Genomic DNA, 23,272 nt, shown 5'->3' with positions numbered 1-23,272 from the left:
CTCTATTTGCGGAAAAATGTCCCGCAAATTTGCGGGGTTTTTCCTATTCGCGGCCATGTCCCACAAATTTGGGGGGGGGTTTTTTCCTATTCGCAGCCGTGTCCCTCAAATGCGGGGTTTCTTTTCCTTTTCCTATTCGCGGCCGTGTTCCACGAAGTAGTGGTTTTTCAGGGGCGCAAAAATATATTTTTTTCACGAGCCATTTGCTTGACACCATTTGCTTGACATATCGGCATTTATAAAACCCATCATTCACCAACCATGCACAAAGCAGCTGGACATACGCAAAAAGCCATCTACGAGCCGCGAGCATGACCTGATCCTGCGTTTGCTGCCGTGTGTTTCACGTTTTCATGGCTTTCATGGGACATCCCGTCATTCACACTGTGAACAGCTTCACGTGATATTCCACCGTTCACAGGTAAAAAATGTTTCGTGGGATATCCCGCCATTAACACTGTGAACAGCTTCACGTCATATTCCACTGTTCACAGGTAAACATTACTTCACGAGAAGAGGTAAACAATGTTTCGTGGGATATCCTGAACAGCTTCACGTGATATTCCACCCTTCAGAGGTAAACATTGCTTCGTGAGATATTCCATCAGCTGCATAACACGTCATCCCTGCGAGTTACTGTACAGAATGAAAATACGCCACAGTATCTATTAGTACAGTTGGCTGTCTCCCTTTTCCCCATTGAAACAATGGCACGGCATTCATTCGCGGATTTTCATCGACATTCGTGGGTTTTGTCTCGCCATTTCCGGGACATTCATCGACTTTCGCGGATTATTGGCGACATTCTCGGGATTTGCGTCACCATTCGTGGAGTTTGCCCGGCCGTTCGAGGTTTGGTCCTCTCTATTCACGGATTTTCGCGACTCGGGAACCTATCCCCCCCCCCCCCCCCTTTTTCCATTGAAACAATGCCCCGCTATTCGCGGGTTTTGCTATTCGTGGATTTTCCAGGAACGTATGCCCTGCGAATAGCGGGGTCCAACTGTACTTTATTACATTTAAGAATGTTTATGGCTATACTGTAGACATATTAATTGCACACACAAAAAAGGAGAGGTGGGTGAGGGAAAGGGGGGGGGGGGGAGGGGACCTAAGGTGAGCAAAAACAAAAATTGAGAAAAGAATAGGAAGGGGAAAGATAGGGGAGAAAAGGAAAGTGGAACAGTTGAATGGGGGGCGAGGATGCTCATTTAAGTTCTCAATTGTTCTATTTCCAGGTATCAATTCTCAGGGTAACGAGTACAACATCTATCGTGGAACAATGACAAAAAGAATAGTTAGGATAAGGGGTGTAGATGGACAAGAGGATATACGTTACACTCGAGATCAATGAGTATTACCAACAACAGGTGATGTGGTGCTCAAAACATTGGATATGTAAAAAGTAGATGACTCCTTTCAATTCATGAATAATCTAAACAAATAAAAGTAACTCACCTTTTCCAAAAACTTCTGATCTGCCTTCATCAGTAGTGCAGCTTCCAATAACGTCCTTGTCAGGACCTCCCACAGCTGACCATAAATCTTGCAAGAGGGTATGGATCTTTTCTGATATCAAGAGGATTATGGGTAAATAAAGGATTGATACATTATGGTCCTCAAATGACAATGCTTAACAACCATATTTGATTATAATATACTGCACAGTCTCGATATCAAATCTTTGAGACAAATTTTGACAAATGCAAAAAAATGAAAATAAAAATAACTCAATTGGTACGAGTGTATACATACTCCAAGGTGAGTTTGAATATGGAGATGTCCTAATTTATTTCAAGCATGTTAGACTTACAAAAATGACGTCATAAAAAATGACATCGCAGTTGGAAAAGTGATTTTTAATCAAAGACAAATGGGGATTGTATATATTTTTTATTCAGTGCAAGTTAAGCAAAGTGTATTTGATCCAAAGAGAAAGCCATGCTGATTTTGATGCAGGGATTTTCAAACGACTGAAGGTAGTTTAAATTCCCACAACATTACAACACGTTTGGAAGGGCAATGGAAGTGCTTTTCCCTTCTTTACCAGAAGTTTAATGCATTATGTCAGATACTCCTCATGCACCCACTTTGCCTTATCATAATGTAAGCATTATTACCCCGCACACACAAAGTGAAAAGTGGGGTTAAGCAATCGGTTCACTTTGTCTGTCTGTCTGTATTTCTACAAATGCCAGTTTACGATCGAGGAACAACTTCATTTCAATTGAATGTTTTATTTTGAACATTAATTGGAGCATGAATCGGAAAACAAACCTATAGTTTAACAATACTGTGGCACTCAATTAGTCCCGATTGCACATGCGCAGAGGGGAGTGAGATAAAAAAAAAAATTTTTTTACTGTCTGCCTGACTGGTAGTGAAACAAAATTGAAAATCATTCCAAACAGGAAACCTGCTGTTTTTGAGGATGTCATAAAGGACACAAACAACAGGAGCAAAGAACTAATGTAACGTGTTAAATAAGTTGGTGTAAAAGAGGCTGCATCAATGATGGTAAAATTCCAGAAAATGCTTTTTGCTACAACCTTTAAAATCTTTATTTTATTTCAATCTAATTAGATACTTGAACACCGGAGAACACAAATCGCTTTCATGACACTTTAAAAAACATTCCGATTAGCAGGACTTGTACAAAATATTAAGGCATTTTATGTCTTCTTGACCAATCAAATTTGCTGCTCATAGACCCTGCCCATATCCTCATTTCTAAACACTGCATGTGATAAGGTGTTCTATGAACTCTCTAGTTTGAAATTGCATCCGTTTCGTTCTCGCAAAGGACTTGGTCATCTTTGCCCTGGTTAAACTCTACTCAAAATACAACCCGAGAGGATTAGGCAGATCAATAGGCAACTTCGACAAATTAAATTAGACATTTCTTTCTTTCATTATGCATTGCCAGAAAATGATGGTTGCGAAGCAGGTTCCCAACCTTTATTGATGATGGGACCTGAATTCAAACAACAGCAACAGTTCTTTGCTTTAGAAAGTTGTGCTGTAGGCCAAGAGGAGAGATAATCATGATGGGAGAAATAACAAAGATAAAAAAACAAAGACTTTGTCTGAAGCTTTAAGCTTCCAAATTTTAAGCCTTGCTGTGATATTTAATACCATGTATAAACCCCAAAACCGTGGTACCAACACGACTGGAATATGCAATGTCTCAATCTGTTTCACATGAGATACACACAACATACAAAAATGTGCTCTTTGTGCTAAATCAATGCTGCCATATGTTTCAAAAGACATTCTCCTCCACAGGTAGATATTGAGACCATCTTCAGTACAACTGCACACTTATCTCTGAGGTTCATTTTTTTTGTTGTTCAGGTTGCACTTTCTTTCCCCCTTGGATTTTTTTTTTATTTTTTTTATTTTTTTGTATACAAGATCGAGGCTCGTGAAAGAGCTAACATTAATCACACAAAAAGACAAACCGACACACAAAACACAAAAAAACAAGGGGAGCGGTAGACAAGATGGGGAGAGAGGGGGAAGGACACAAAAGAGAGGGGGAAGGACACAAACACAACATTTGAGAGCAGGGACATCGGGAGGACTTGGGGGGAGGTGGGAGAGGATTAAAACATATGAACACTGCAAGGACTCTGGGGTGAATTATCGGGGGTAGAAAAGATCAAGGTTTTCGATGGGGGAAGATAAGAGATGGTGGTGAACAGCTGTTTTAAAGACCTGGAGGGAGGAGTGGGATTGAAGGGAGTGGGGGAGTTTGTTCCAGAGGCGGGAGAAAAGGGGAATGAAAGAGTGAAGGTGAGCAGAGAGCCTAGACTTTGGCAGTTTAACCAGAAGAGGGTTGCAGGCAGATCTTGTGCGACCTGAAGGAATATTGGGGGGACAGAGCACAGAGAGAGCTGGGGGAGCAAGGCCGGAGAGGAGTCGGTAGAAGACAGAAAGACCACCAACCTGCCTGCGGTGAGTGAGTGAAAGGCCCTCGGCGTTGACGACATCGCAGGAGATTCCAATGATTCTGAAAGCTTTGGCCTCAACAGCGTGAAGCCGAGCAAGGTGTGAGGCAGGAGCACCAGCCCAGAGGGGGGAACAGTATTCCATTGAGCTGCGGATGAAAGCCTTGTATGTGGTGAGGAGCTCAGGTGTGCCAAGGAAGGACTTCGCACGACGGAGGATGCCCAGTCGGCGACTGGCTTTGGAGGCCAGCTTGGAAATGTGGTTTTCCCAAGAAAGATCATGGCAGATAGTGAGACCCAAAAGCTTGAGCGACAGAACTTCTTGGAGAGGATTGTTGAGAAAGTAGATGGGAGGGTTGTCCAGTCGGTCCTTTCGGAGAGACATTGTAAGAGTGTGAGATTTGTCAGGATTGAAAGAGATGTTCCACTTGTTTGACCAGTCTGTGATTTTGTCCAGGTCTGCAGAGAGTGAGGAGGCTGCAGACTGCCGATCTGAGGGATGAGGAATGGGGCGACAGAGAGTAGAGTCGTCAGCAAAGAGATAGAGAGGATTTTCAAGAGAGTCAGAGAGATCATTGATGAAGACCAGAAAAAGCATAGGGCCCAGAACACTACCTTGGGGAACTCCAGCCTGAACAGGAAGAGGAGATGAGAGAAACCCATTCAGGGCCACACGTTGACTACGACCAGAGAGGAAGTCCGCCAGCCATGCGTGGAGATTTCCATGGATACCAAAGGAGGAGAGTTTGGAGAGCAGAGCAGGGTGCCAGACCGTATCGAAGGCACGTGAAATGTCAAGGGAGACAGCTCTAATTTCCTGTTTGGCGTTGAGGACCTCCATCCATTGTTGAGAAAGCAGAAGCAGCATGTCCAGAGTAGAGTGACCAGGTCTGAAACCAAATTGATGATCAGAGATCAAGCCATTGGAGAAGAGGAAAGAGTATGTCTGTAATTATTTCTGTAAGAATTAAGAGTATTTCTGTAAGAAAGAGTAATTTCCTTTAAGTATGTCACTTCTCCGGCTTTCCCGATATTTAAGGCCAATGGGCTGTCATGGAATCGTTTGTTTTATGAGATGTGGTCTTACAAGTTGCATGCACATGCTGAAACTCCTCTCACAATAGTCTATGTGTTTATTGAGCCTTTCATTATTCATTTTCGACTTATTACAAGCATACAATGCACATTATCTGATGTTTACTACAGAATTACTACAGATATTACTACAGGTAATATTACTACAGAATCTGATGGTTCTTCTGCAAGATTGCAGGTACTGTTAAGGATCAGTCACTTCCACCTTTGTTGTTATTATATACTTGTAGAATATTTTTTAGTTTCAGGTAATATTACTATTAAGATTTTTGTGTGAAATGGAGATGGCTTTAGTAAAAGGTAAAAATCAATGTTTGTGAAGGAAAAAGGAAAACGCGGCAAACAATACCGGAAGAGAAGGAGAGAGGAGGAGACGGCCATGAGAGATACAGCAAGTCGCGTCGAGGCTGCGAGCGGAATTTTTTTGATATTGGTCGCGAATGAGTTGAGGCTCCGGGGGAAAGGGATTGCCCGTGACATCGTCCTCGATTGCGATTGTAATCAAACCTGCTTCTCAGGTTTTATTACCAAGCGTGAGTTATTGTTGGAGGGAAAGCAAGAGTCCACATTACATGCTGATTCGCCATTTTGTCCTCGAAGAGGCTGTCCGCTTGGTGCATCTCGTTTTGTCATTGGGATTCCCATATCGACATCGTGTAGATTGCCATTGGTTAACCTATCGGCTCAATTCCCATAATCGACCTTTCACCTAGTAACTCCTCGTTCGCAGCCTGTTCTTGTCATTCTGCACGACTTCACCTTTCACACAGCGTTGGGATTAGTGCACTGACTTTGGGGAATGTTACATTCCACTAACATTTGTCACATCGTGAGTTTATTGCTTTGAGAGCATTGGGGGAATGATGGTACCATCACATGTATTGTTCGTTTGATGCAAGTGACATTTTCATTGTACTTTCTTCAATAGTGTTATTATTGTGTATGTGAGAGTTCTTAATACAGTTACTTGTTTTGTTCTACAATTGCAATGTTGTGGTTTTGCCATGGTTTATTAGAACACGCAAAATAACAAATCTTTCTGCCGCGTTCCCTCTTGAGACTCTGAGGTGCATGCACCGTAACTGGGGTTCGGGGAGGAACACGTAACAGTACACACAGCCTTCTGTTTCTTCCTGTCTATGATCACACAAAAGTGCAGGCATTTAAACAAGTGCTCATCTTCACTTGATGAACATGACGTGGTTTGAATATGAAGCTGCAGCCACAATCCACAATCTTATGTGGGATTTTTGCCAATACAGAAAGAAGGAATTGGGAATCTGATTTTATTTTTTACAGCCATCTAAGACACAAAGTGGAGCTTGTACAAAAAAAAAATCACATGCAGGACAAAGATATTAGTGACCTCAGTATATTTAAATGCGAATTAAAAGGAATGGAAGTAGACAATGGACAAATACATGGCATATTTGGATTTGAACCTGGGTTCCGAGCATCATGAGACGTCGGTATTGATGGGAACACTAAACAGGCAAACCCATGTTCCGTTTATGAGAGCAAGATGCATTCAAAAAAAAATTCCACACGACAACCTGGGCATTGCAATACAATTAAAATATTCAGAAACTGCAATGTAAAAACTTTACCTTCCTGCTCTGTTCTTTTGAAATAAACCTGAAAAACAAGTTCAATGAAGAGCACAATCACCACCAGAAATTTCATCAAAAGAAACAATTTCAAAGTAATTTAGCTCAAATTACTTAAAGACAGCAAAAAGCATTTGACAAGAATTTTAATATTACTATGTATTGTTTAGTGGAATTTGCAAAAATAAATTTACTGATTTCCAATAAATACATCGGAAACTAGAATGGCACTTGGTAGATCGCATACCTACGCCAGGCTGAACAGTTTACGTTTTGGATATAACTAATAGGCCCGATCGAATCGGCTTGTTCTTGTCACCTGACCAACTCATCCAACTAGTTTTGTCATAACTCTGCCACAATTTTTGAGATATCATGCTATATGTATATCGTTTTTGGCCCCATCTCTCATGACAGATTACTAAAAATATCCAAAAATTCTCATATCCAGATCGGATCCGGATCTTCACCAAAATCTAAACAGTTCGTCCTTGTCAGACACCCAACCTGTCCACCAAATTTCGTCCACAACTTTTTGAGATATCCTGCACACAAACAAGATAAGCAGACAAACAAACAAAAAGACAGACATGGGTGAAAGCATAACCACCATCCATCACAGATAGCAGAGGTAAGAAGAGCAGCTGACAAATCCTCAAGGGGGTGTTAAAACTGACACGTGCACATTCAAAAGCAGGCGGACAAACAAAATAAGTCAGTTGTGAAACATGAATGTGGCAGTCGTGATGACATTGAGGAACATCATTTGGCAAGATAGAAAGCATGGCCATGCACACAGCATGAATGGCAAAGGAACCGATGGAGGCTTGTGCAGAAGTACAAGAACCAGCCGATTCAATTCTGGTTCAGTTTCAGATCCAGATCCGGCCTATCAGTGGGATTGTAAACGTAAGCTGGTCAGTCTGGCAGAGGTATGCACCGAGTGCTGTTCTAGTTTTTTTGGGGTTTTTTCGTCGAAGTATATCATTGTACACGTACAAGTACATACCTACGTATCAAAATTAAATAACAAAATTAAACCCTGTTGATCATGTTCCAAGATCATTGCATAGATCATGTTCACACTAAACAGCAAAGGAGTTGTTCAATTTTTCTTGAGATATTGACAAATCCCATTATCACTTATCAGCCATGAACTGCCACTTTTTCACAACTTGTTTCTTTACGGTTAACATGAACTGTCTGACGATGATGACATCACACTATTCGCCAGATATTCCTTCTGGCAGAAAATGAAAATTTACAAATCTATTTCATGGAGACAGAAATTTCATTGTAAATTAGGTGAAAGCAAGTGGTTGGATGAATTTTGGAGCTAGGCTGTAAACAAAAACATTTTCAAAAAGTCAATACATTTGTGGGTGAAAGGGGGAATGGGGTGTGGGCCAGGGAGGTTGAGACATGAGGAGCTGTCCAGGGAAACTAGCAAAATTAAATAATCACCAGATGGGACCATTTTTACCCTTGAATGGGGTATTATTTACACCCCTATCCTTACATTTGAAAGAGGAATTAATAAACCTGACTCCTCCACCCTCAAATAAAGGGAAAACAAGTAGAGCTACATTCAAAGTACACCACCCGCATGCCAAATAAATAAATAACATATCCTCCAGTGCACGACATCGCTAGGGTGCCTGGCGATGCCGTAGTGTAGCAAAATGGAGATGGAATTGGAAGGGAGCGGTGTACAATAATTAATCGATTGATTAATTGCATAATTCAAATAAAGATAATAATCATAAAATAATTAATTTCTTAATCAATTGGCTAATAGCATACCTAAACCACCACTGCTTCATCCAAATCTATACGTTTTGAAAATTTAATAAGTAATTAATTGAAAAATTAGATAATTATCAATTAATTGATTTATTAAATAAATCAAAAATATTCTTTATAGCCAAATTACTCGGTCACTGTTGCATCCAAATATCAGCTTCCTAGCTAAAAAGGTGCCTGAGATATTGCCCAGATGAAAAAGGAAAGAAATAAGTAATTAATAAATCGATAACAATTAAGTAATTAATGAATTAATTGATTCATCAAAAAATAAAAAATAAATAACGTTTTTGCCAAAGCAGTTGTTAACTATTTTGCCCAAATTTCAATTTCCTATCTCAAAGGATGGCTGAGATATCGCCCGGACAAACAAACAAGCAAAAAGGAGTGAAAATTGAGTACTCCCTTTCGGAGCGCGTCATTGCTGGGCCCGCTTCGGGGCCCAGCGATGACGTCATGCAGCGCCTGGAGAAGGGATAAGGAGAGAGCAGTGCACAATTAACTCCCTAGTTACTCTCCGAGTTGGATTGTCATTACAACCTGGCTTTTCTTGAGCTGAGACTTTAATATCTGCAAGTCTTTTCGTAGTTCACATGATTCTTGCTGCTGTTTTGTCCTTCGCTCTGTTAGAATAAGAACAAGACAAACGTTAGACCCTCAAATACCGTCTGCCATCAACTAATACTATTACCTTCATCTGTTTTCAGAGTGTACAGGGTGAACACATTTAAGTCAATGGATTTGGCTAACGTTGTATCACTGTAGATGTTACCCATCCCAAGCAACTACTCAAAGGAAAACACCTAAAACATGCCAAACTTTTGTGAGGAAGAATGTTTGAAGTAGTTCAAGGAATAGGCACAGAATTGAAAATTAATGCAAGAAAGTTATTTTCTTCTTTAGCAACCACAACTAGTTTCAAGTTCTTGTGGGATTGGCCAGGGGAAGCCTCACCCAAGTCTTTCACAAAACGACTGGCTAGGCCTGATGTTCGACTAAGGTTAGGGCAGGAATTTGTAATTTGTTCAGGGTGCCGCAGATATCTCGCCTACTCTTCACGAAGGACATCGTGGGATCTTTAATGTCCACCAGATAATGCCGGCAGTCAGGACACCTGTAACGTCCATCTGAGGGACGGCACACACATTGATGAATCGATCACCCTGCCTGGGAAACCCTGGGATGATTCAAACCCAGGCCAGACAAGTGTGCATACCTCTCGGCCAGACTTTCAACAAGTGCGAAGTTATTAATGCTGATCATGTTTTGCAGCAGAAAATGGTTCATGATAAAATGTACCAATATGTTCAGGACATTATTGTGAGAACGACAGTGAATACCAGACTTTCGAAATGACATATTAAAGCAAATGAGGCCTTTCACACATCTGCATTGTGTGCGTTTTCAATGATTCACTTCCTCTTATTGGGGCACTTTTAACTTGCCGTCCCAAGGAAGAAATCTGTAATGTGAATCGTCTTTTTAACATAATTTTCAGCATTTAAACAAAAGTGGCAATTTCAAAATGGTTAACCATAATTGTTGAGTTCGTTGATGTAAATTGGACTCGGGGAAATATAGTATAGGAAATATGAGAAAAAGTACAGATACATTCAAAGTACACCGCCCCAATGCCAAATAAATAACATCTACAGCACATAGAGACGGTATTGGGGGGGGGGTGGGGGTGGGGGGGAGGAGAGGTGTACAATAATTGCTTGATTAATTGCATAATTAAAATCAATATATAATAATTGTAAAATAATGTATTCATCAATTGGCTAATAACATACCACAACCACCAATGTTTCATCCAAAGCGGTAACTTTTTGAAAATTAATTAAATAAGGCATTAATAAATAAAAAAAGAATTGATTAATCATTAAATAATAAGTCGATTAATTGATTAATCAATAAATCAAAAATATCCTTTATAGCCACATCACTTGGTCACTATCGTGTCCGAATATCAGCTTCCTAGCTCAAAAGGTGCCTGAGATATGGTCCAGATGAGAAAGAAAATAAATAAGTGATTAATAACAAAAATAAATAAATAATAATCATAAAAGAATTAAACTATTAATCAATTGGCTAATAGAATACCTAAACCACCACGGTTTCATCCAAATCTGTAACTTAAAAAAATAATTTAGTAATTAATTGAATAATTAAATAATTAATCGATTAATTGGTTAATCAATAGATCAAAAATACCCTTTACAGCCAAATCACTTGGTCATTGTCATGTCCAAATATCAGCTTTCTAGCTCAAAAGGTACCTGAGATAATGCCCAGATGAGAAAGGAAATAAATAAGTACTTAATTAATCGATAATATTTAAGTAATTAATCAATTAACTGATGAATCAAAAAACAAAAAATAATGTTTTTGCCAAAGCACGTGCTCACTATTGTTCCAAAATTTCAGCTTCCTAGCTCAAAGGATGGCTGAGATATCACCCGGACAAACGAATAAACAAGAAAACAACCGGAGTGAAAACTAAGTACTCTCTTTCAGCGCGCGTCATTGCCGGGCCCCCTTCGGTGCCTGGCGATGATGTCATGCAGGGCCTGGAGATTGCATAGGAAAGGAGCAGTGTACAATATCCGCCGATTTCATCATTTAAAAGTCCCGTATTGTTTGCTGTAATCATTACCAATGATGGTCGAAGAAGAAATGCGGGCAAGGGGGTTAACAAGGGGAGATGCAGAAAATAGGGCAAAATAGAGAAGATTGTCATGGGGACCGCAAGGCTAGCCCCCGCTCTTGCAGGGAAAATGGCCTTTAAAATGCCTGTTGTTGTTGTTGTTTGTATTATCAATACCAATGCCAAATATGTGACTTTTGAAATGAGGTATGAATGCTAAATGACACCTTTTGCACATGCGCTGTGTGTGTTTACACTGACTCGGTTTGGCTCACCGGGCACTTTTAACCTGCCATTACTAGCGTGAAATCTGCAATTCAAATCAGCTTTTAAACATAATTTTCAACATTTACATGAAAGAGTGGCAATTTCAAAACAACAACAACAACAACATGCATTTTAAGGCCATTTTCCCTGCTAGAGCGGGGGTTAGCCAATTTCAAAACAGTTAACCATAATTGATCTGTTTCTGAATACAAATCTCACTCATGGAAATACGAGAAATATCCATGGATGAGCCTGAGAGGTCATGATTGCCTATCGTTTCCTTCCTGTTAAGACAATTAGTGGCGAGTAAATATATAAAACACAAACACACAAACACACAAACACACACACACACACACACACACACACACACACACACACACACACACACACACACACACACACACACACACACACACACACACACACACACACACACACACACACACACACACCAACTTTTAGCAATAGATGAAAAATCTAGTGTAATTTATCTTGTGGCACCGGAACCAAACAAACAATATATTTATTACAGCCTCATAGTTCTGGAGGAGGCACAGCCCTTTCTCTCAGGTACTTTTCCAAGTATTTTCAGCTTATTTCAGAAACTTTGTGAGCCATTTAAAGTAACCATCCATGCACTTACAATATACTTTATGATGCCCTGAACGTTGGCGTTTCCTTTCTGTGCATGTGCGCCGAGCATTCTGGGGCAGGTTTCATCATTATGAAAGTCCCTTATTGTTTGCTATAATTATTACCAAGGCCCAATTGTGTCACAATCTTCAAAGGGAAGCATTTCTATAATCAATCAAACCTGCATGTCAGTTTAAACACATTATTAACAAGAGCCAAACTTCCACTCCGACTTTCAGCACGTCACCTTCTGCTCTCTGTAGATTTTCTTTTAGCTTTTTCTCCCTGAAAATGTACATAATAAGACATTTTATTCATGTAATGAACAATGACATTGTATTTGAAATAGATTCCCTTCAATTTTTCTCCACTAAATAATAAATTAATTGGACATCCTTTCTAGTAAAGGTTGGCATGTTTCTTGTTCCCCTCTGAACCAATGGTGCATGATGCTCAAAACCCAGGCCCATGTCTATATATGTGTTTTTCCATGCATTGTCTACTAATGTTGTTGTCATTTACATTGACGTACAATTATGTCATTAATGTCTTTGCCTTGTGTGTGATTAATGTAAAAGAACAAGCTCCACTTCGAGACTTATGTAAAAAGAAAATTAAAGAAATCACCATTTAGGTTAGCCTTATAAAGATTATTTATCAAGCCAACTTCATTTTTTTTGGCTACAGCTTTAGTCAAACAGAAGCAAACTTTGATATACCTGACTTTTGTGACTTTCAACTCAGCCTCCAACTCATCTGCATGGTTGGCACGTGTTTCAAACATTCGCAGCGATACCTGGTTGAGTACAAACATTCATCACATCGAAATCCATTTCTTATATCATCCATATCCCAAGGTCCTGATCCCACTATTTCCACCAATGTCACCTTTAGGTTCCAGGATACACCAATCTTAGTGGTACAGAATGTGTTCGAGTTTGCTTGCCAGTCGACTACACTTTGGGTAGTTTTATGATCACAGCAAGAATCTGGGATAACACATTAGCATAGATCGTGATACATTGCCTCCTGTGTTCAAATAACAAACCTTTTTCTCTTCCAGCTCCTCGGTCAGCTTCAGAATGCTCTCTTGCAAGGCTGGAAGTTGATCGCATTGAGCTAAAGCATCAACACGATGTTGCAGCTCTGCATTTTCCCTGTGTATTCAATAATTTAGGGTTAGGAAACTGATCTCAAATCACAACTTATTTAAATCACAACTCTTCTTGAAGCAAGCTGGCAAAAAAACAAAAACAACAAAAGCATCAATGGGTAGATTGAATAATAAAGGAGGTATTGGGAAATTAGAGGTGCAAATTGCGATTTAAATGAGACATTTGTGAAATTGGAAATAAATTAAACAGAACATGCAAACAGTAGCGTGCTGATGAGGAGGGGAGTGTCGTTGAAGCTGAAGGGAAAGGTGAATGCTGCATGTGTGAGAAGTGTTATGATTTATGGGAGCGAGACATGGGTAATGAACGTAGAGCAGCAACGAAGGCTGGAAAGGGTGGCAATGCGAATGGTTCGGTGGATGTGCAGAGTATCATTGAGAGAGAGGAAGACAAATGATGAATTGTGAAAGGTGATGGGAATAGAGCCTGTGATTGATGCTGTGAAGAGAAACAGGTTGAGATGGTTTGGTCATCTGTTGAGGAAGGATGAAAGTGACGGGTTGAGAAGAGTGATGGAAATGAATGTAGAAGGAAGTAGAGGACGGGGAAGACCGAGAAAGACTTGGCTAAAGATGGTCGAAGAAGAAATGCGGGCAAGGGGGTTAACAAGGGGAGATGCAGAAAATAGGGCAAAATGGAGAATATTGTCATGGGGACCACAAGGCTAACCCCCACTCTAGCAGGGAAAATGGCCTTAAAATGCATGTTGTTGTTGTTGATTGTATGCATACTTACTGTTCCAAAGTGTCCAGCTGTGAGCTGCTGTTAAAGACTTCCAAACTTGCCGTTTGGCTTACTTCAGAACTATACTAGCCTGTTAACTGCACCCACTTGGCAAATACCTGGTGCACTGACAGATCAAGGAATCAGGTATTTACAAGCCGAGTTTCACAGAACAACAACAAAAAAGAAAAAAAATACCCAAAAGGGCTTCTTTGTCTCCAATATTAACATCTCATTTGTCTACTTAAACATTAAAGTCGATTCAAAATTCAACGAGCAATATCCAGGTGAGTAATAGTTTGTTTCTGGAATTCTAACATTGGCCTTTGAACCATAAAAGTCTGCTCCTTTAATCAAATGAGGGCCCACGTGGAATCCCGGAAGCTGAATCCAAAAGGATATCTTCACACTTCTTGTGATACTGGTTAATTATCATGCTGCAATGGCAAGAAGTACAAGACACTCGATAAGTGACGTGGAGAGAAAATACAAAAAAACACCAAAAAACAGGTCGTATTAAATCATGCACGCTCACAGAATTATGGCCACAACTGTCAAAGATGAGCAGGTTGGCTGCATCATTTACCTAATTCAAAATGCCTGCCACTCAGAAGGCACCAGAAGACCAAACCAGCCTAATGCTTGTCCTTCAAAGTGCTTTCTTTTTTTTTTGCAGTTATGATGAACTGTTTCACGATGACCGCATAAACCTTGAAAAATAAAATAAACTTTGTATTGTATATTGTATATGCAATCAATATTGGGAACGCATGACATATGTAACAGTTTTTTAGATTTGACCCCCGGTTCAAGCCCCAAGGGGTAGGGACTTCGAATGACAGAGGTGAAAATGGAAAAACATTGAAGCCAAAGTTTGACGTTGTGTCATTCCTGGTGGAACGTTTTGCCATCTTTCAGCTTTCCTTTCGGTGGAAAGCGTGAGGATTTGCGATGGCGCGTCATCAACTTCGCTCAAGTATTTTTTTTTTTTTAACAGCCTTTAAAAAAAAACAGCAACAAAACATGTGGCCTTCAACAGATACAGTATCACATGTTCAAGAAGTGCTTTGTGAAGTTGTGATTCACAGTATTAACGAGAACCACTCAGTAGAGAGCATACCTCTGCCAGGTGAACAGTTTACGTTTTGTATCCCAGAGTAGACCAGAAAATCACAATACAGAATCACATTTAATTGAAATCATCCGTCCACCACTTTTTGAGATATCCTGCTATGCATAGTTTTTGGCCCTATCTCCCAATGGTGAAAAATCACTTAAAATATTCTCGTAGCCGGATCCAAATCCAGATCTTCACAAAATCTAATCATTTCATCCTTGTCAATCATTTCATCTTTAGCCTGGTGTTGGCTTAGCGGTTAGGGTGCCGGCTTGGGATCCTAGGATCCTGGGTTCGAATCCCGGTCGATCGCTGAATTAACGCCAGGGGGGTTGACTCGACTCAGCCTGTCATCCTTCCGAGGTCGGCAAATTGAGTACCAGCTTGCTGGGATGAATGATCCCGGTGTGTACCCCGGTTTATAATAGGTACACCGTATCCCTGCGCATCGTAAGAGCGTGACATGGGGTTGGCATCAGGAAGGGCATCCGGCCATAAAAACATTGCCTCAAACAGGGAACCATGATTGTCATGGGGCCCGCAAGGCTAACCCCCGCTCTAGCGGGGAAAATGGCCTTAAAACGAGAATTCATTCATTCTATTTCATTCTTGTCACATACGCTACATCTCTGCCAAATTTGGTCCGAATCTATCTACAACTTTTTGAGATATCTTGTTCACAAACGGACAAACAAAGAGACAGACAGTGGTAAAAACAATCTCCATCCACCTTTGGTGATGGAGGTAAAAATGTACATACATTACATTTTACATTATTGCACATTGTCACTTTATTGATATTACAAATTTATATTTCACTCTCATTAAGTATCAGCACAGCCTTACTGTGTGTCCATTATTTGTTGCTTCAAAGCCAGGCAGGTCAGCACATACGAATTCAGTTTCTGAAAATAAATAACGGCAAGTGTAAAGAAAAATAATTTTAAAAACACCAACAACATTTTAATCATTATTCCAAAAATACTTGTATTGAACAGAAGTCATGGAATTGGGAATTATACACAAGGATGTAATTTCCAATTTTGTTCTTAGAAGGCATTTTTAAACACTGGAATACTAGATTGTGTGAAGGCTAACGCTGGTCTGCATTGGCAGACAGATTAAACAATGCATTTTATCAACTTAAAGCCAATGAGAGTGCTGTATCACGATGTAAATTGCCACGGGAAGTGAGCCGACGAAGGGCTAACTCTCAAAATGTCAGCAGTACTTTGCTTCCCAAGGTAATTAACATACTCTTAGCAGCTTTCAGTTGATAAAATCCAGTCGTAACCATTGATCATTTGTTATTGTGAAAATATCCTTCGATGTCACAATATCCTTCGCTAAAAACGTATTTCAAATAACGCACTTATACAATAGAAAGAAAGTGCTCAATCCTTCCATTAATTTGCAAGATTGGTCACTTACTTTGACACCGTGATCAATGCAATTTTTTATTACTGACGCAAGGCGTCAAAAAACTACATATTTCGAACAGTTTCAAATGGAGAACCTCGCCGCCACTAGAGCATTTAAATTGCATCAGATGTGGCAAACCTACCCTAACCATACCCTACCCTACCCTAACAACCCTACCCTCTTCGCCAAGCTAGGGTAAGCTGCTATCTGCTCACAACAAAACTGCTTAAAATCCAGCTCAGCCTTTCCGAAATCAGCTTTCTTTCTTTGATCTTCTTGGAACTCGATCAAATCATCCTTCACTAAATCGTTGTCACTCATCGTAGATCTGCCTTTTAAATATCTATTTCAAAATGAACAAAACGAGTGGTCAGGGTGAATTAAGTAATCCAACAATTATTTTAATAACCTAATCAAAACAAAGACCAATTATTGCACTGTAGTTACAAAGAGGAAGCCGGACATTAACAATAAATACATACACACACACACACACACACACACACACACACACACACACACACACACACACACACACACACACACACACACACACACACACACACACACACACACACACACACACACACGGCATTTAATATGGATTTTTTTCTTTTTTTCTTGACGGGTTTACTTTCTGAACTCAGTATATCAATCTGGTGAATTTCTTTTACCCTTCGGTGATGTCTTTGTTGAAAGAACCATGTCACTGATTGTCTTTCGCAGCAAGAAGTCAATAACAGGATTATATCACAGGTGGCGTGACAAAATGTAAGGACAGGTACATTTGACGATTGGCTTCACAATTGGGTATATAAGGGTTGTTGCATTCTGTATTAGTGGAAAACAACTGCTGCACATCTACAAAAGTTATTGCCGCTTCCTCTGGAGATGGTCCGTCAACTTGACAATGCTGTTTGTCATGGAGTGGTGGCTTTACGAAATTCTGGCATGAAACAGCGTGCTATTGCTCGGCAGTATGGCATCACTCAAGGTCAGGTGTCAAAGATCCTGAAACGAAATGCTCAGAGGGGTGTCCCTACTCCAATACCAAGGCCAGGACGTCCACGCAGAACCACAAGGAGAGATGATCGCCAGCTGCACCGGTTAGTCTGCAATGGCCGTACCGAGTCAGCTAATCGGCTTAGGGCTGAGTGGCAGCAACTGACAAATGTGCCTGTATCCAGAAGGCTAGTCAACCAACGACTGGTTGAAGCAGGCTATCGTGCCAGGCGTCCCCTGAGAAAGCCACGCCTGACCAGACAACACAGCCAGCGCTGATTGCAGTGGGCCAGAGAGCACCGTCAATGGCAGCCAGGACACTGGAATCACGTGACCTTCAGTGACGAGTCTAGGTTTCTGGTCTATCGTCAAGATGGCTGCGTCCAAGTGCGCAGACAAGTGCATGAAGCCCACAACGAAGATTGTATTGTGCCAAGAGTCCAAGCTGGAGGTGGTGGGGTGACCGTTTGGGCTGCTTTTCATGCATGGGGCAAAACTGACCTGGTTGTTCTGAATGGAAAGCTGAACCAGTTCAAGTACAGGGTCATTCTGGAAGAAACATTGCTTCCATTTGCTCGTGCAGCCTTTCGAGGAAGCTTTGTCTTCCAAGATGACAATGCACGGCCTCATCGTGCTCGCATGATCCAACACTTTCTTGCTGACCGTGGTGTAGAGCATATGGAGTGGCCTGCCATGTCCCCGGATATGAATCCGATAGAGAACTTGTGGGCAGAATTAACGCGTCAAATCGACAACTTGGACCAGCAGCCTACCTCTGTGCGTGAATTGCAGCAGACTATTGTCACTGCATGCAGACTATTGTCATGGAAGAAGTTTCGGGAACTGAGTGGCGTGCTGATGAGGAGGAGAGTGTCGCTGAAGCTGAAGGGAAAGGTGTATGCTGCATGTGTGAGAAGTGTTATGATTTATGGGAGCGAGACATGGGTAATGAACGTAGAGCAGCAACGAAGGCTGGAAAGGGTGGAAATGCGAATGGTTCGATGGATGTGCGGAGTATCGTTGAGAGAGAAGAAGACAAATGATGAATTGCGAAAGATGATGGGAATATTGCCTGTGATTGATGCTGTGAAGAGGAACAGGTTGAGATGGTTTGGTCATGTATTGAGGAAGGATGAAAGTGACTGGTTGAGAAGAGTGATGGAAGTTAATGTAGAAGGAAGTAGAGGACAGGGAAGACCGAGAAAGACTTGGCTAAAGATGGTGGAAGAAGAAATGCGGGCAAGGGGGTTAACAAGGAGAGATGCAGAAAATAGGGCAAAATGGAGAAGATTGTCATGGGGACCGCAAGGCTGACCCCCGCTCTAGCAGGGAAAATGGCCTTAAAATGCATGTTGTTGTGTTGTTGTATTGTCACTGCATGGCAAGCGATTCCTGTCCAAACCTTGGCAAATCTCGTGAACAGCATGCCTCGACGTGTACGTGCTCTCCTGAATGCTCGTGGGGGTTCCACGAAGTACTGAACTGTAATTTTACTGTCCGTAATCCCAGTCATAATTTAGCTTTTGTTTTTGTTGAAAAAAACATTTGGCTAATGTGCAAAATAAAGAGATACTTCTGGAAAACGTACAGAAGTTTAACACAGTACTGTCCATGAATTGAGTTCGATATCAGTTTACATCACTTTCAAGGATCAATTTATTTGCTTCGAAATGTCAAATGTGGTTTTTGTTTCTTTTAAAGGTCACATTAACAAAATCTAGAATAATTTCAACATAATTCCAATGAACTTTTGGTTCTAAGTCATCTTGAAAAGTAAGTTCACCCCCACAAAAAAAATATTCCATATTAAATGCCAAGTCTGTATGTTGAAACTATTCTAGATTTTGTTAATGTGACCTGCCATGTACATACGCTCTGCCTGTCAAGCTCTCAAGAGAACCCTCTGACAGAGCAGAATTTTGGGGCTCATCAGGGCAGAGCGTATGTGAGTGGATACCATATTACATATGACCCATTAAGGTACAGCATAGCTGTATAGCTGGATGGGATACCTTCGATTCCTGTCCAAACCTTCGATACGATGGGATACCTTCGATGGGATACCTTCGATTCCTGTACCCATTAAGGTACAGCATAGCTGTATAGCTGGATGGGATACCTTCATGGCGGTTCACCACTGATGGTATGAAATCGCATAGTGACTGGTATATAACCGAAAGGTTTTCAGAGTCATAAGTGTATGCAGTACTCACTGCGTTGCCCTGATGAGCCCCCAAAAAAAAGAAAAAAGAAAGGGCGAAACCAGGTCGGTAACTGTGAGTTTTACATACACTTATGACAGTATCTGAACTAAGATCAAAATTCTGCTCTGTCAGAGGGTTCTCTTGAGAGCTTGACAGGCAGAGCGTATGTACATGGCAGTGACGTCATTACTTGCGCTCATTGAAAGCTGGAGAACTGAACATATATTTGGATTGGTTTGCTCCCGGCTGCATCCAGGGGATTCCATATAATGAGTGGGTACCAGAGGTAATGTGCCAGGTGGCAGATGGCACTTATCGCTCCCATTAAGGTACAGCATAGCTGGATGGGACACCTTAATGGCGGTTCACCACTGATGGTATGAAATCGCATAGTGACTCAGATAGATATATATATATATATATATATATATATATATATATATATATATATATATATATACATATATACATATATACATATATATATATATATATATATACGTATATATATATACATATATATATATATATATATATATATATATATATATATATATATATATATATATATATATATATATATATATATATTGTTGTGGATATGAGAATTTTTTTATTTTTTTTGTTGTGTAATGAATTGTAGTAAAATGTCACCCTCCTTCCTGCAATTGTTGTTGTATAAAGGTCAAAGGGCGTTCCCGAAGTTAATTCCATAAAACATACACGAAGGACACCATATATCCCTGTTCAGTAGTTATATCCTTATTCTGTGTATTAGGCTAAGGCTTTGTCTTCCATTAATTAATACTCCATTGCACCGAATCAATTAAGAATAGCTCCCCTTCAATAATTCCATTTCCCAGCCAAACTCTCCATCTCTGGGTAAAGCAGTTCACAAGCGTGGGGTGCGCGCCCTCTCATTTCGCTGCTTTAGTGAATATGTGCTCCGTGCTCTGTTTGAACAGGAGGGGCGGGGTCACCAGGGAGAGGCAAGCCCAGGGCGCGCCACGAAGGGCGGGGCTGTTCAGCCCCATGCCCAAATAAGGAAACAAGCCCGTGGCTCGCCACGAGGGGCGTGCCGTCGGCGCCATGCCCAAATAAGGAGACAAGCCCGTGGGATTGCCATACAAGGTCACGAAACAAAGCACGGGGGGAGGGCGGTACCGAAACCGAAGAGGGCGTGACACACCCGCGCTGAAGGTATGAGAGAAGGGTGCGACGACCGCTGGGAGAAGATACACCAGAGATACGGGAGATGAGTCCAGGTGCGTAAGAGGGTTGGCAGTCCACCGGGAGAGAGTTGAGAGTTGCACCGGAGTTGCGTGAGAGATACGGAAAGCCTTTGGGTGGTTGTTGCGTGAGAGATACAAAAAGCCTTTGACAAAGAGCCGCTTCAACCAGCCCCGTTTCAACCAGCCGCGTGAAGCCCTGACGGGGCAGCGAGTGACCCTGCCGGTGTGCGGTATAAAGCATATATTTGGATTGGTTTGGATGGGACACCTTAATGGCGGTTCACCACTGATGGTATGAAATCGCATAGTGACTCAGATAGATAGATATATATATATATATATATATAGGGGGTCCCACCTCATCCTTATAAAGCCGAATACAAGGAGCTGCCGGCTCCTCGCGTCCCGCCCGGAGTGGACCTGCTCGCTGTGCCCTGTGATTCCACCTGCTCATCCCTCCAAACGATTCCTGCCCTTCGATCCTTTTGCGTACGTGAGTTTGTTTTGTTTGTTCTGTCCTGGGTAATAAGTTAAGCCTGTTTAGTTAAGCTAGTATTTTCACTGTGTCTTTCTGGTCCGTCCCTCTTTCTGCTTTATTTTCTTATCTTTCCTTCTTCCTTGGTTTCTTTCAATCCTGTAAATAGTAATAAATAATAATCGTATTTCAAACCTTTTTGTCTCCTTCTTCTTCTTCACATCCGTGTCGCCTTTGTCTTTTCCCTATTGAATATCTGTGGCGCGATTTTGGCCAACGTTCAGGAATCGGGTTAGTCGGGGTAACTGTTCGGGCGCGGCGGCCATCCGCTCGGCAAATCCAGTAACATCCTAGCCGCGTCCGTAACAATATATACACAAGAGCTTGGCTTGGCTCGCTACGCTCGCCTCACCAAGCATCGTTACTGAGGAACGGGCTTATTTTAGCTCAGGATACTGACTGTACCTGAGTTGCTGTGTTGTCATGATTTGCACCAATCATAATACAAACAATTATTTTGCACAAAAATTCCCTATTATTATATTATTCCCCATTCCCCATTCCCCATAATATTATTCCTTATCTTCCTCCCTATTAAAGGGAGTAAAGTAAAGGGAGAAAGGGGGAGTGCTGTTGCAGTTTTTAGAACCTTCACTTTATCAATTTAGTAGTAAATTTCCTTATAAATAACCCCTGTGTACATTTCCCCTTAATTGGCTGTTAAGTGAAATGAGTGCACCTTAGTTAGTCCACATTGCAACACGTAGCAAATCATAGGCCCTTCTAACAGTTATTTCATTATTATGTGTGTCAGGTAAGGATGTGTTTCCAGTCGTTGACCTTGCATTGCATCAATCAAATAAGATAGGCCCCATTCCGTCCATTTTGCTCTCCCTCTCCGAATTACGTTACTTCATTGCCAGCTTCTTACTTCAATCCCTGGTGTTGGGCTAGCGGCTAGGGTGCCGGCTTAGGATCCAAGGATCCTGGGTTCGAATCCCGGTCGATCGCTGAATTAACGCCAGGGGGGGTTGACTCAGCCTGTCATCCTTCCGAGGTCGGCTAATTGAGTACCAGTTGACTGGTAATTCCCTGTTTGTCGTTAAAGGTGGCAAAAAGGGTTGGCGTCAGGAAGGGCATCCGGCCGTAAAACATTGCTTCAAATAGGGGACCGAAAAACAACAACAACCACGGTTCCCGAAAAAGGCCAACCCCCGCTTCGCGGGGAAAAATGGCCTCTAAAGGTGTTTTTTTTTTTTTTTTCTTTGCCAGCAGCGTTCGCCTCCATTACGCACGTGGTCAGCTCGGAGAAGAAGGGCGTGGCCCGCCCCTCGTCATCGTAGGCGGAGCCAGGAAGAGCCCATGCCAACCAATCGGCACCGCGGTGAGCGACCCGGTAGGCGTGCCCTCGTAGCCCGCGGCTTGATCTCGGGGAGGGCCATAAAAGGGTGAGTGAGGGACTGCTTATGCAGATGAGTGAGGGAGCGCGAATCAAGAAGACAAGTGAGGTTCGTGTGAGGTCGGTTCTGTGGAAGAAGGCGCTTGAGGAGGTACGAGAGAGAGGCGAGAGACCCTGCTTCACAACAGCCCCCTGCAGCGTGCAGCTTTGATGCGCTGCTACGAGTATCCCGCCGTGCGAACCAGAGTGCGGAGAGTCGGCGGATTGCTCGCCTCCAGTCCTGCACGGAATTGAACCTCACCCCTCCAGCCCTGTGGTCCCACCTCATCCCTTCATTCATACCGGCCTGCAGTTTCCCCATTCGTGTACGTGAGTTTGTCTTGTTTTGTCTTGTCCTGGGTATAAGTTAAGCCTGTATAAGCTAAGAATTGCACTGTGTCTCTGCTCTTTCTGTAAATTACTTCGTTCTGCTTCTTCTTTCGGTTTTGTGTATATAGTAATTCATAAATATCTGTTCT

General features: G+C 41.6%; 2 protein-coding genes across 7 annotated transcripts in view; both read right to left on the bottom strand.

Annotated features, from left to right (window-relative positions):
- The window catches only part of ICE1 (interactor of little elongation complex ELL subunit 1), a 524,149-nt gene that overhangs the window by 39,433 nt on the left and 461,444 nt on the right, over nucleotides 1–23,272 (bottom strand). For 3 of the 6 annotated variants that reach the window (XM_078787036.1, XM_078787037.1, XM_078787038.1), the window contains exons 2-11: nucleotides 15,867–15,925; nucleotides 14,306–14,340; nucleotides 13,916–13,934; nucleotides 13,054–13,162; nucleotides 12,725–12,801; nucleotides 12,253–12,290; nucleotides 8,996–9,078; nucleotides 6,653–6,680; nucleotides 2,957–3,019; nucleotides 1,459–1,569 (exon numbers count right to left, since the gene is read on the bottom strand). In XM_078787036.1, coding sequence (XP_078643162.1) covers nucleotides 1,459–1,569; nucleotides 2,957–3,019; nucleotides 6,653–6,680; nucleotides 8,996–9,078; nucleotides 12,253–12,290; nucleotides 12,725–12,801; nucleotides 13,054–13,162; nucleotides 13,916–13,934; nucleotides 14,306–14,340; nucleotides 15,867–15,925 — 622 coding nt within the window. Of the gene's footprint in view, nucleotides 1–1,458; nucleotides 1,570–2,956; nucleotides 3,020–6,652; nucleotides 6,681–8,995; nucleotides 9,079–12,252; nucleotides 12,291–12,724; nucleotides 12,802–13,053; nucleotides 13,163–13,915; nucleotides 14,031–14,221; nucleotides 14,341–15,866; nucleotides 15,926–23,272 lie in introns of all 6 variants that reach the window. The other 3 variants (XM_068131209.2, XM_078787040.1, XM_078787039.1) reach the window with 3 other exon arrangements.
- Nucleotides 1–23,272, bottom strand: part of AHCY (adenosylhomocysteinase) — a gene marked incomplete at its 3' end in the record, with an annotated part of 390,713 nt that overhangs the window by 128,027 nt on the left and 239,414 nt on the right.

Source organism: Myxine glutinosa, chromosome 11 (assembly GCF_964187855.1).
Source record: "Myxine glutinosa chromosome 11, kmMyxGlut1.1, whole genome shotgun sequence".
In the NCBI taxonomy this organism is placed as follows: domain Eukaryota; kingdom Metazoa; phylum Chordata; class Myxini; order Myxiniformes; family Myxinidae; genus Myxine; species Myxine glutinosa.
This window is presented reverse-complemented; position numbering and strand designations above follow the sequence as displayed.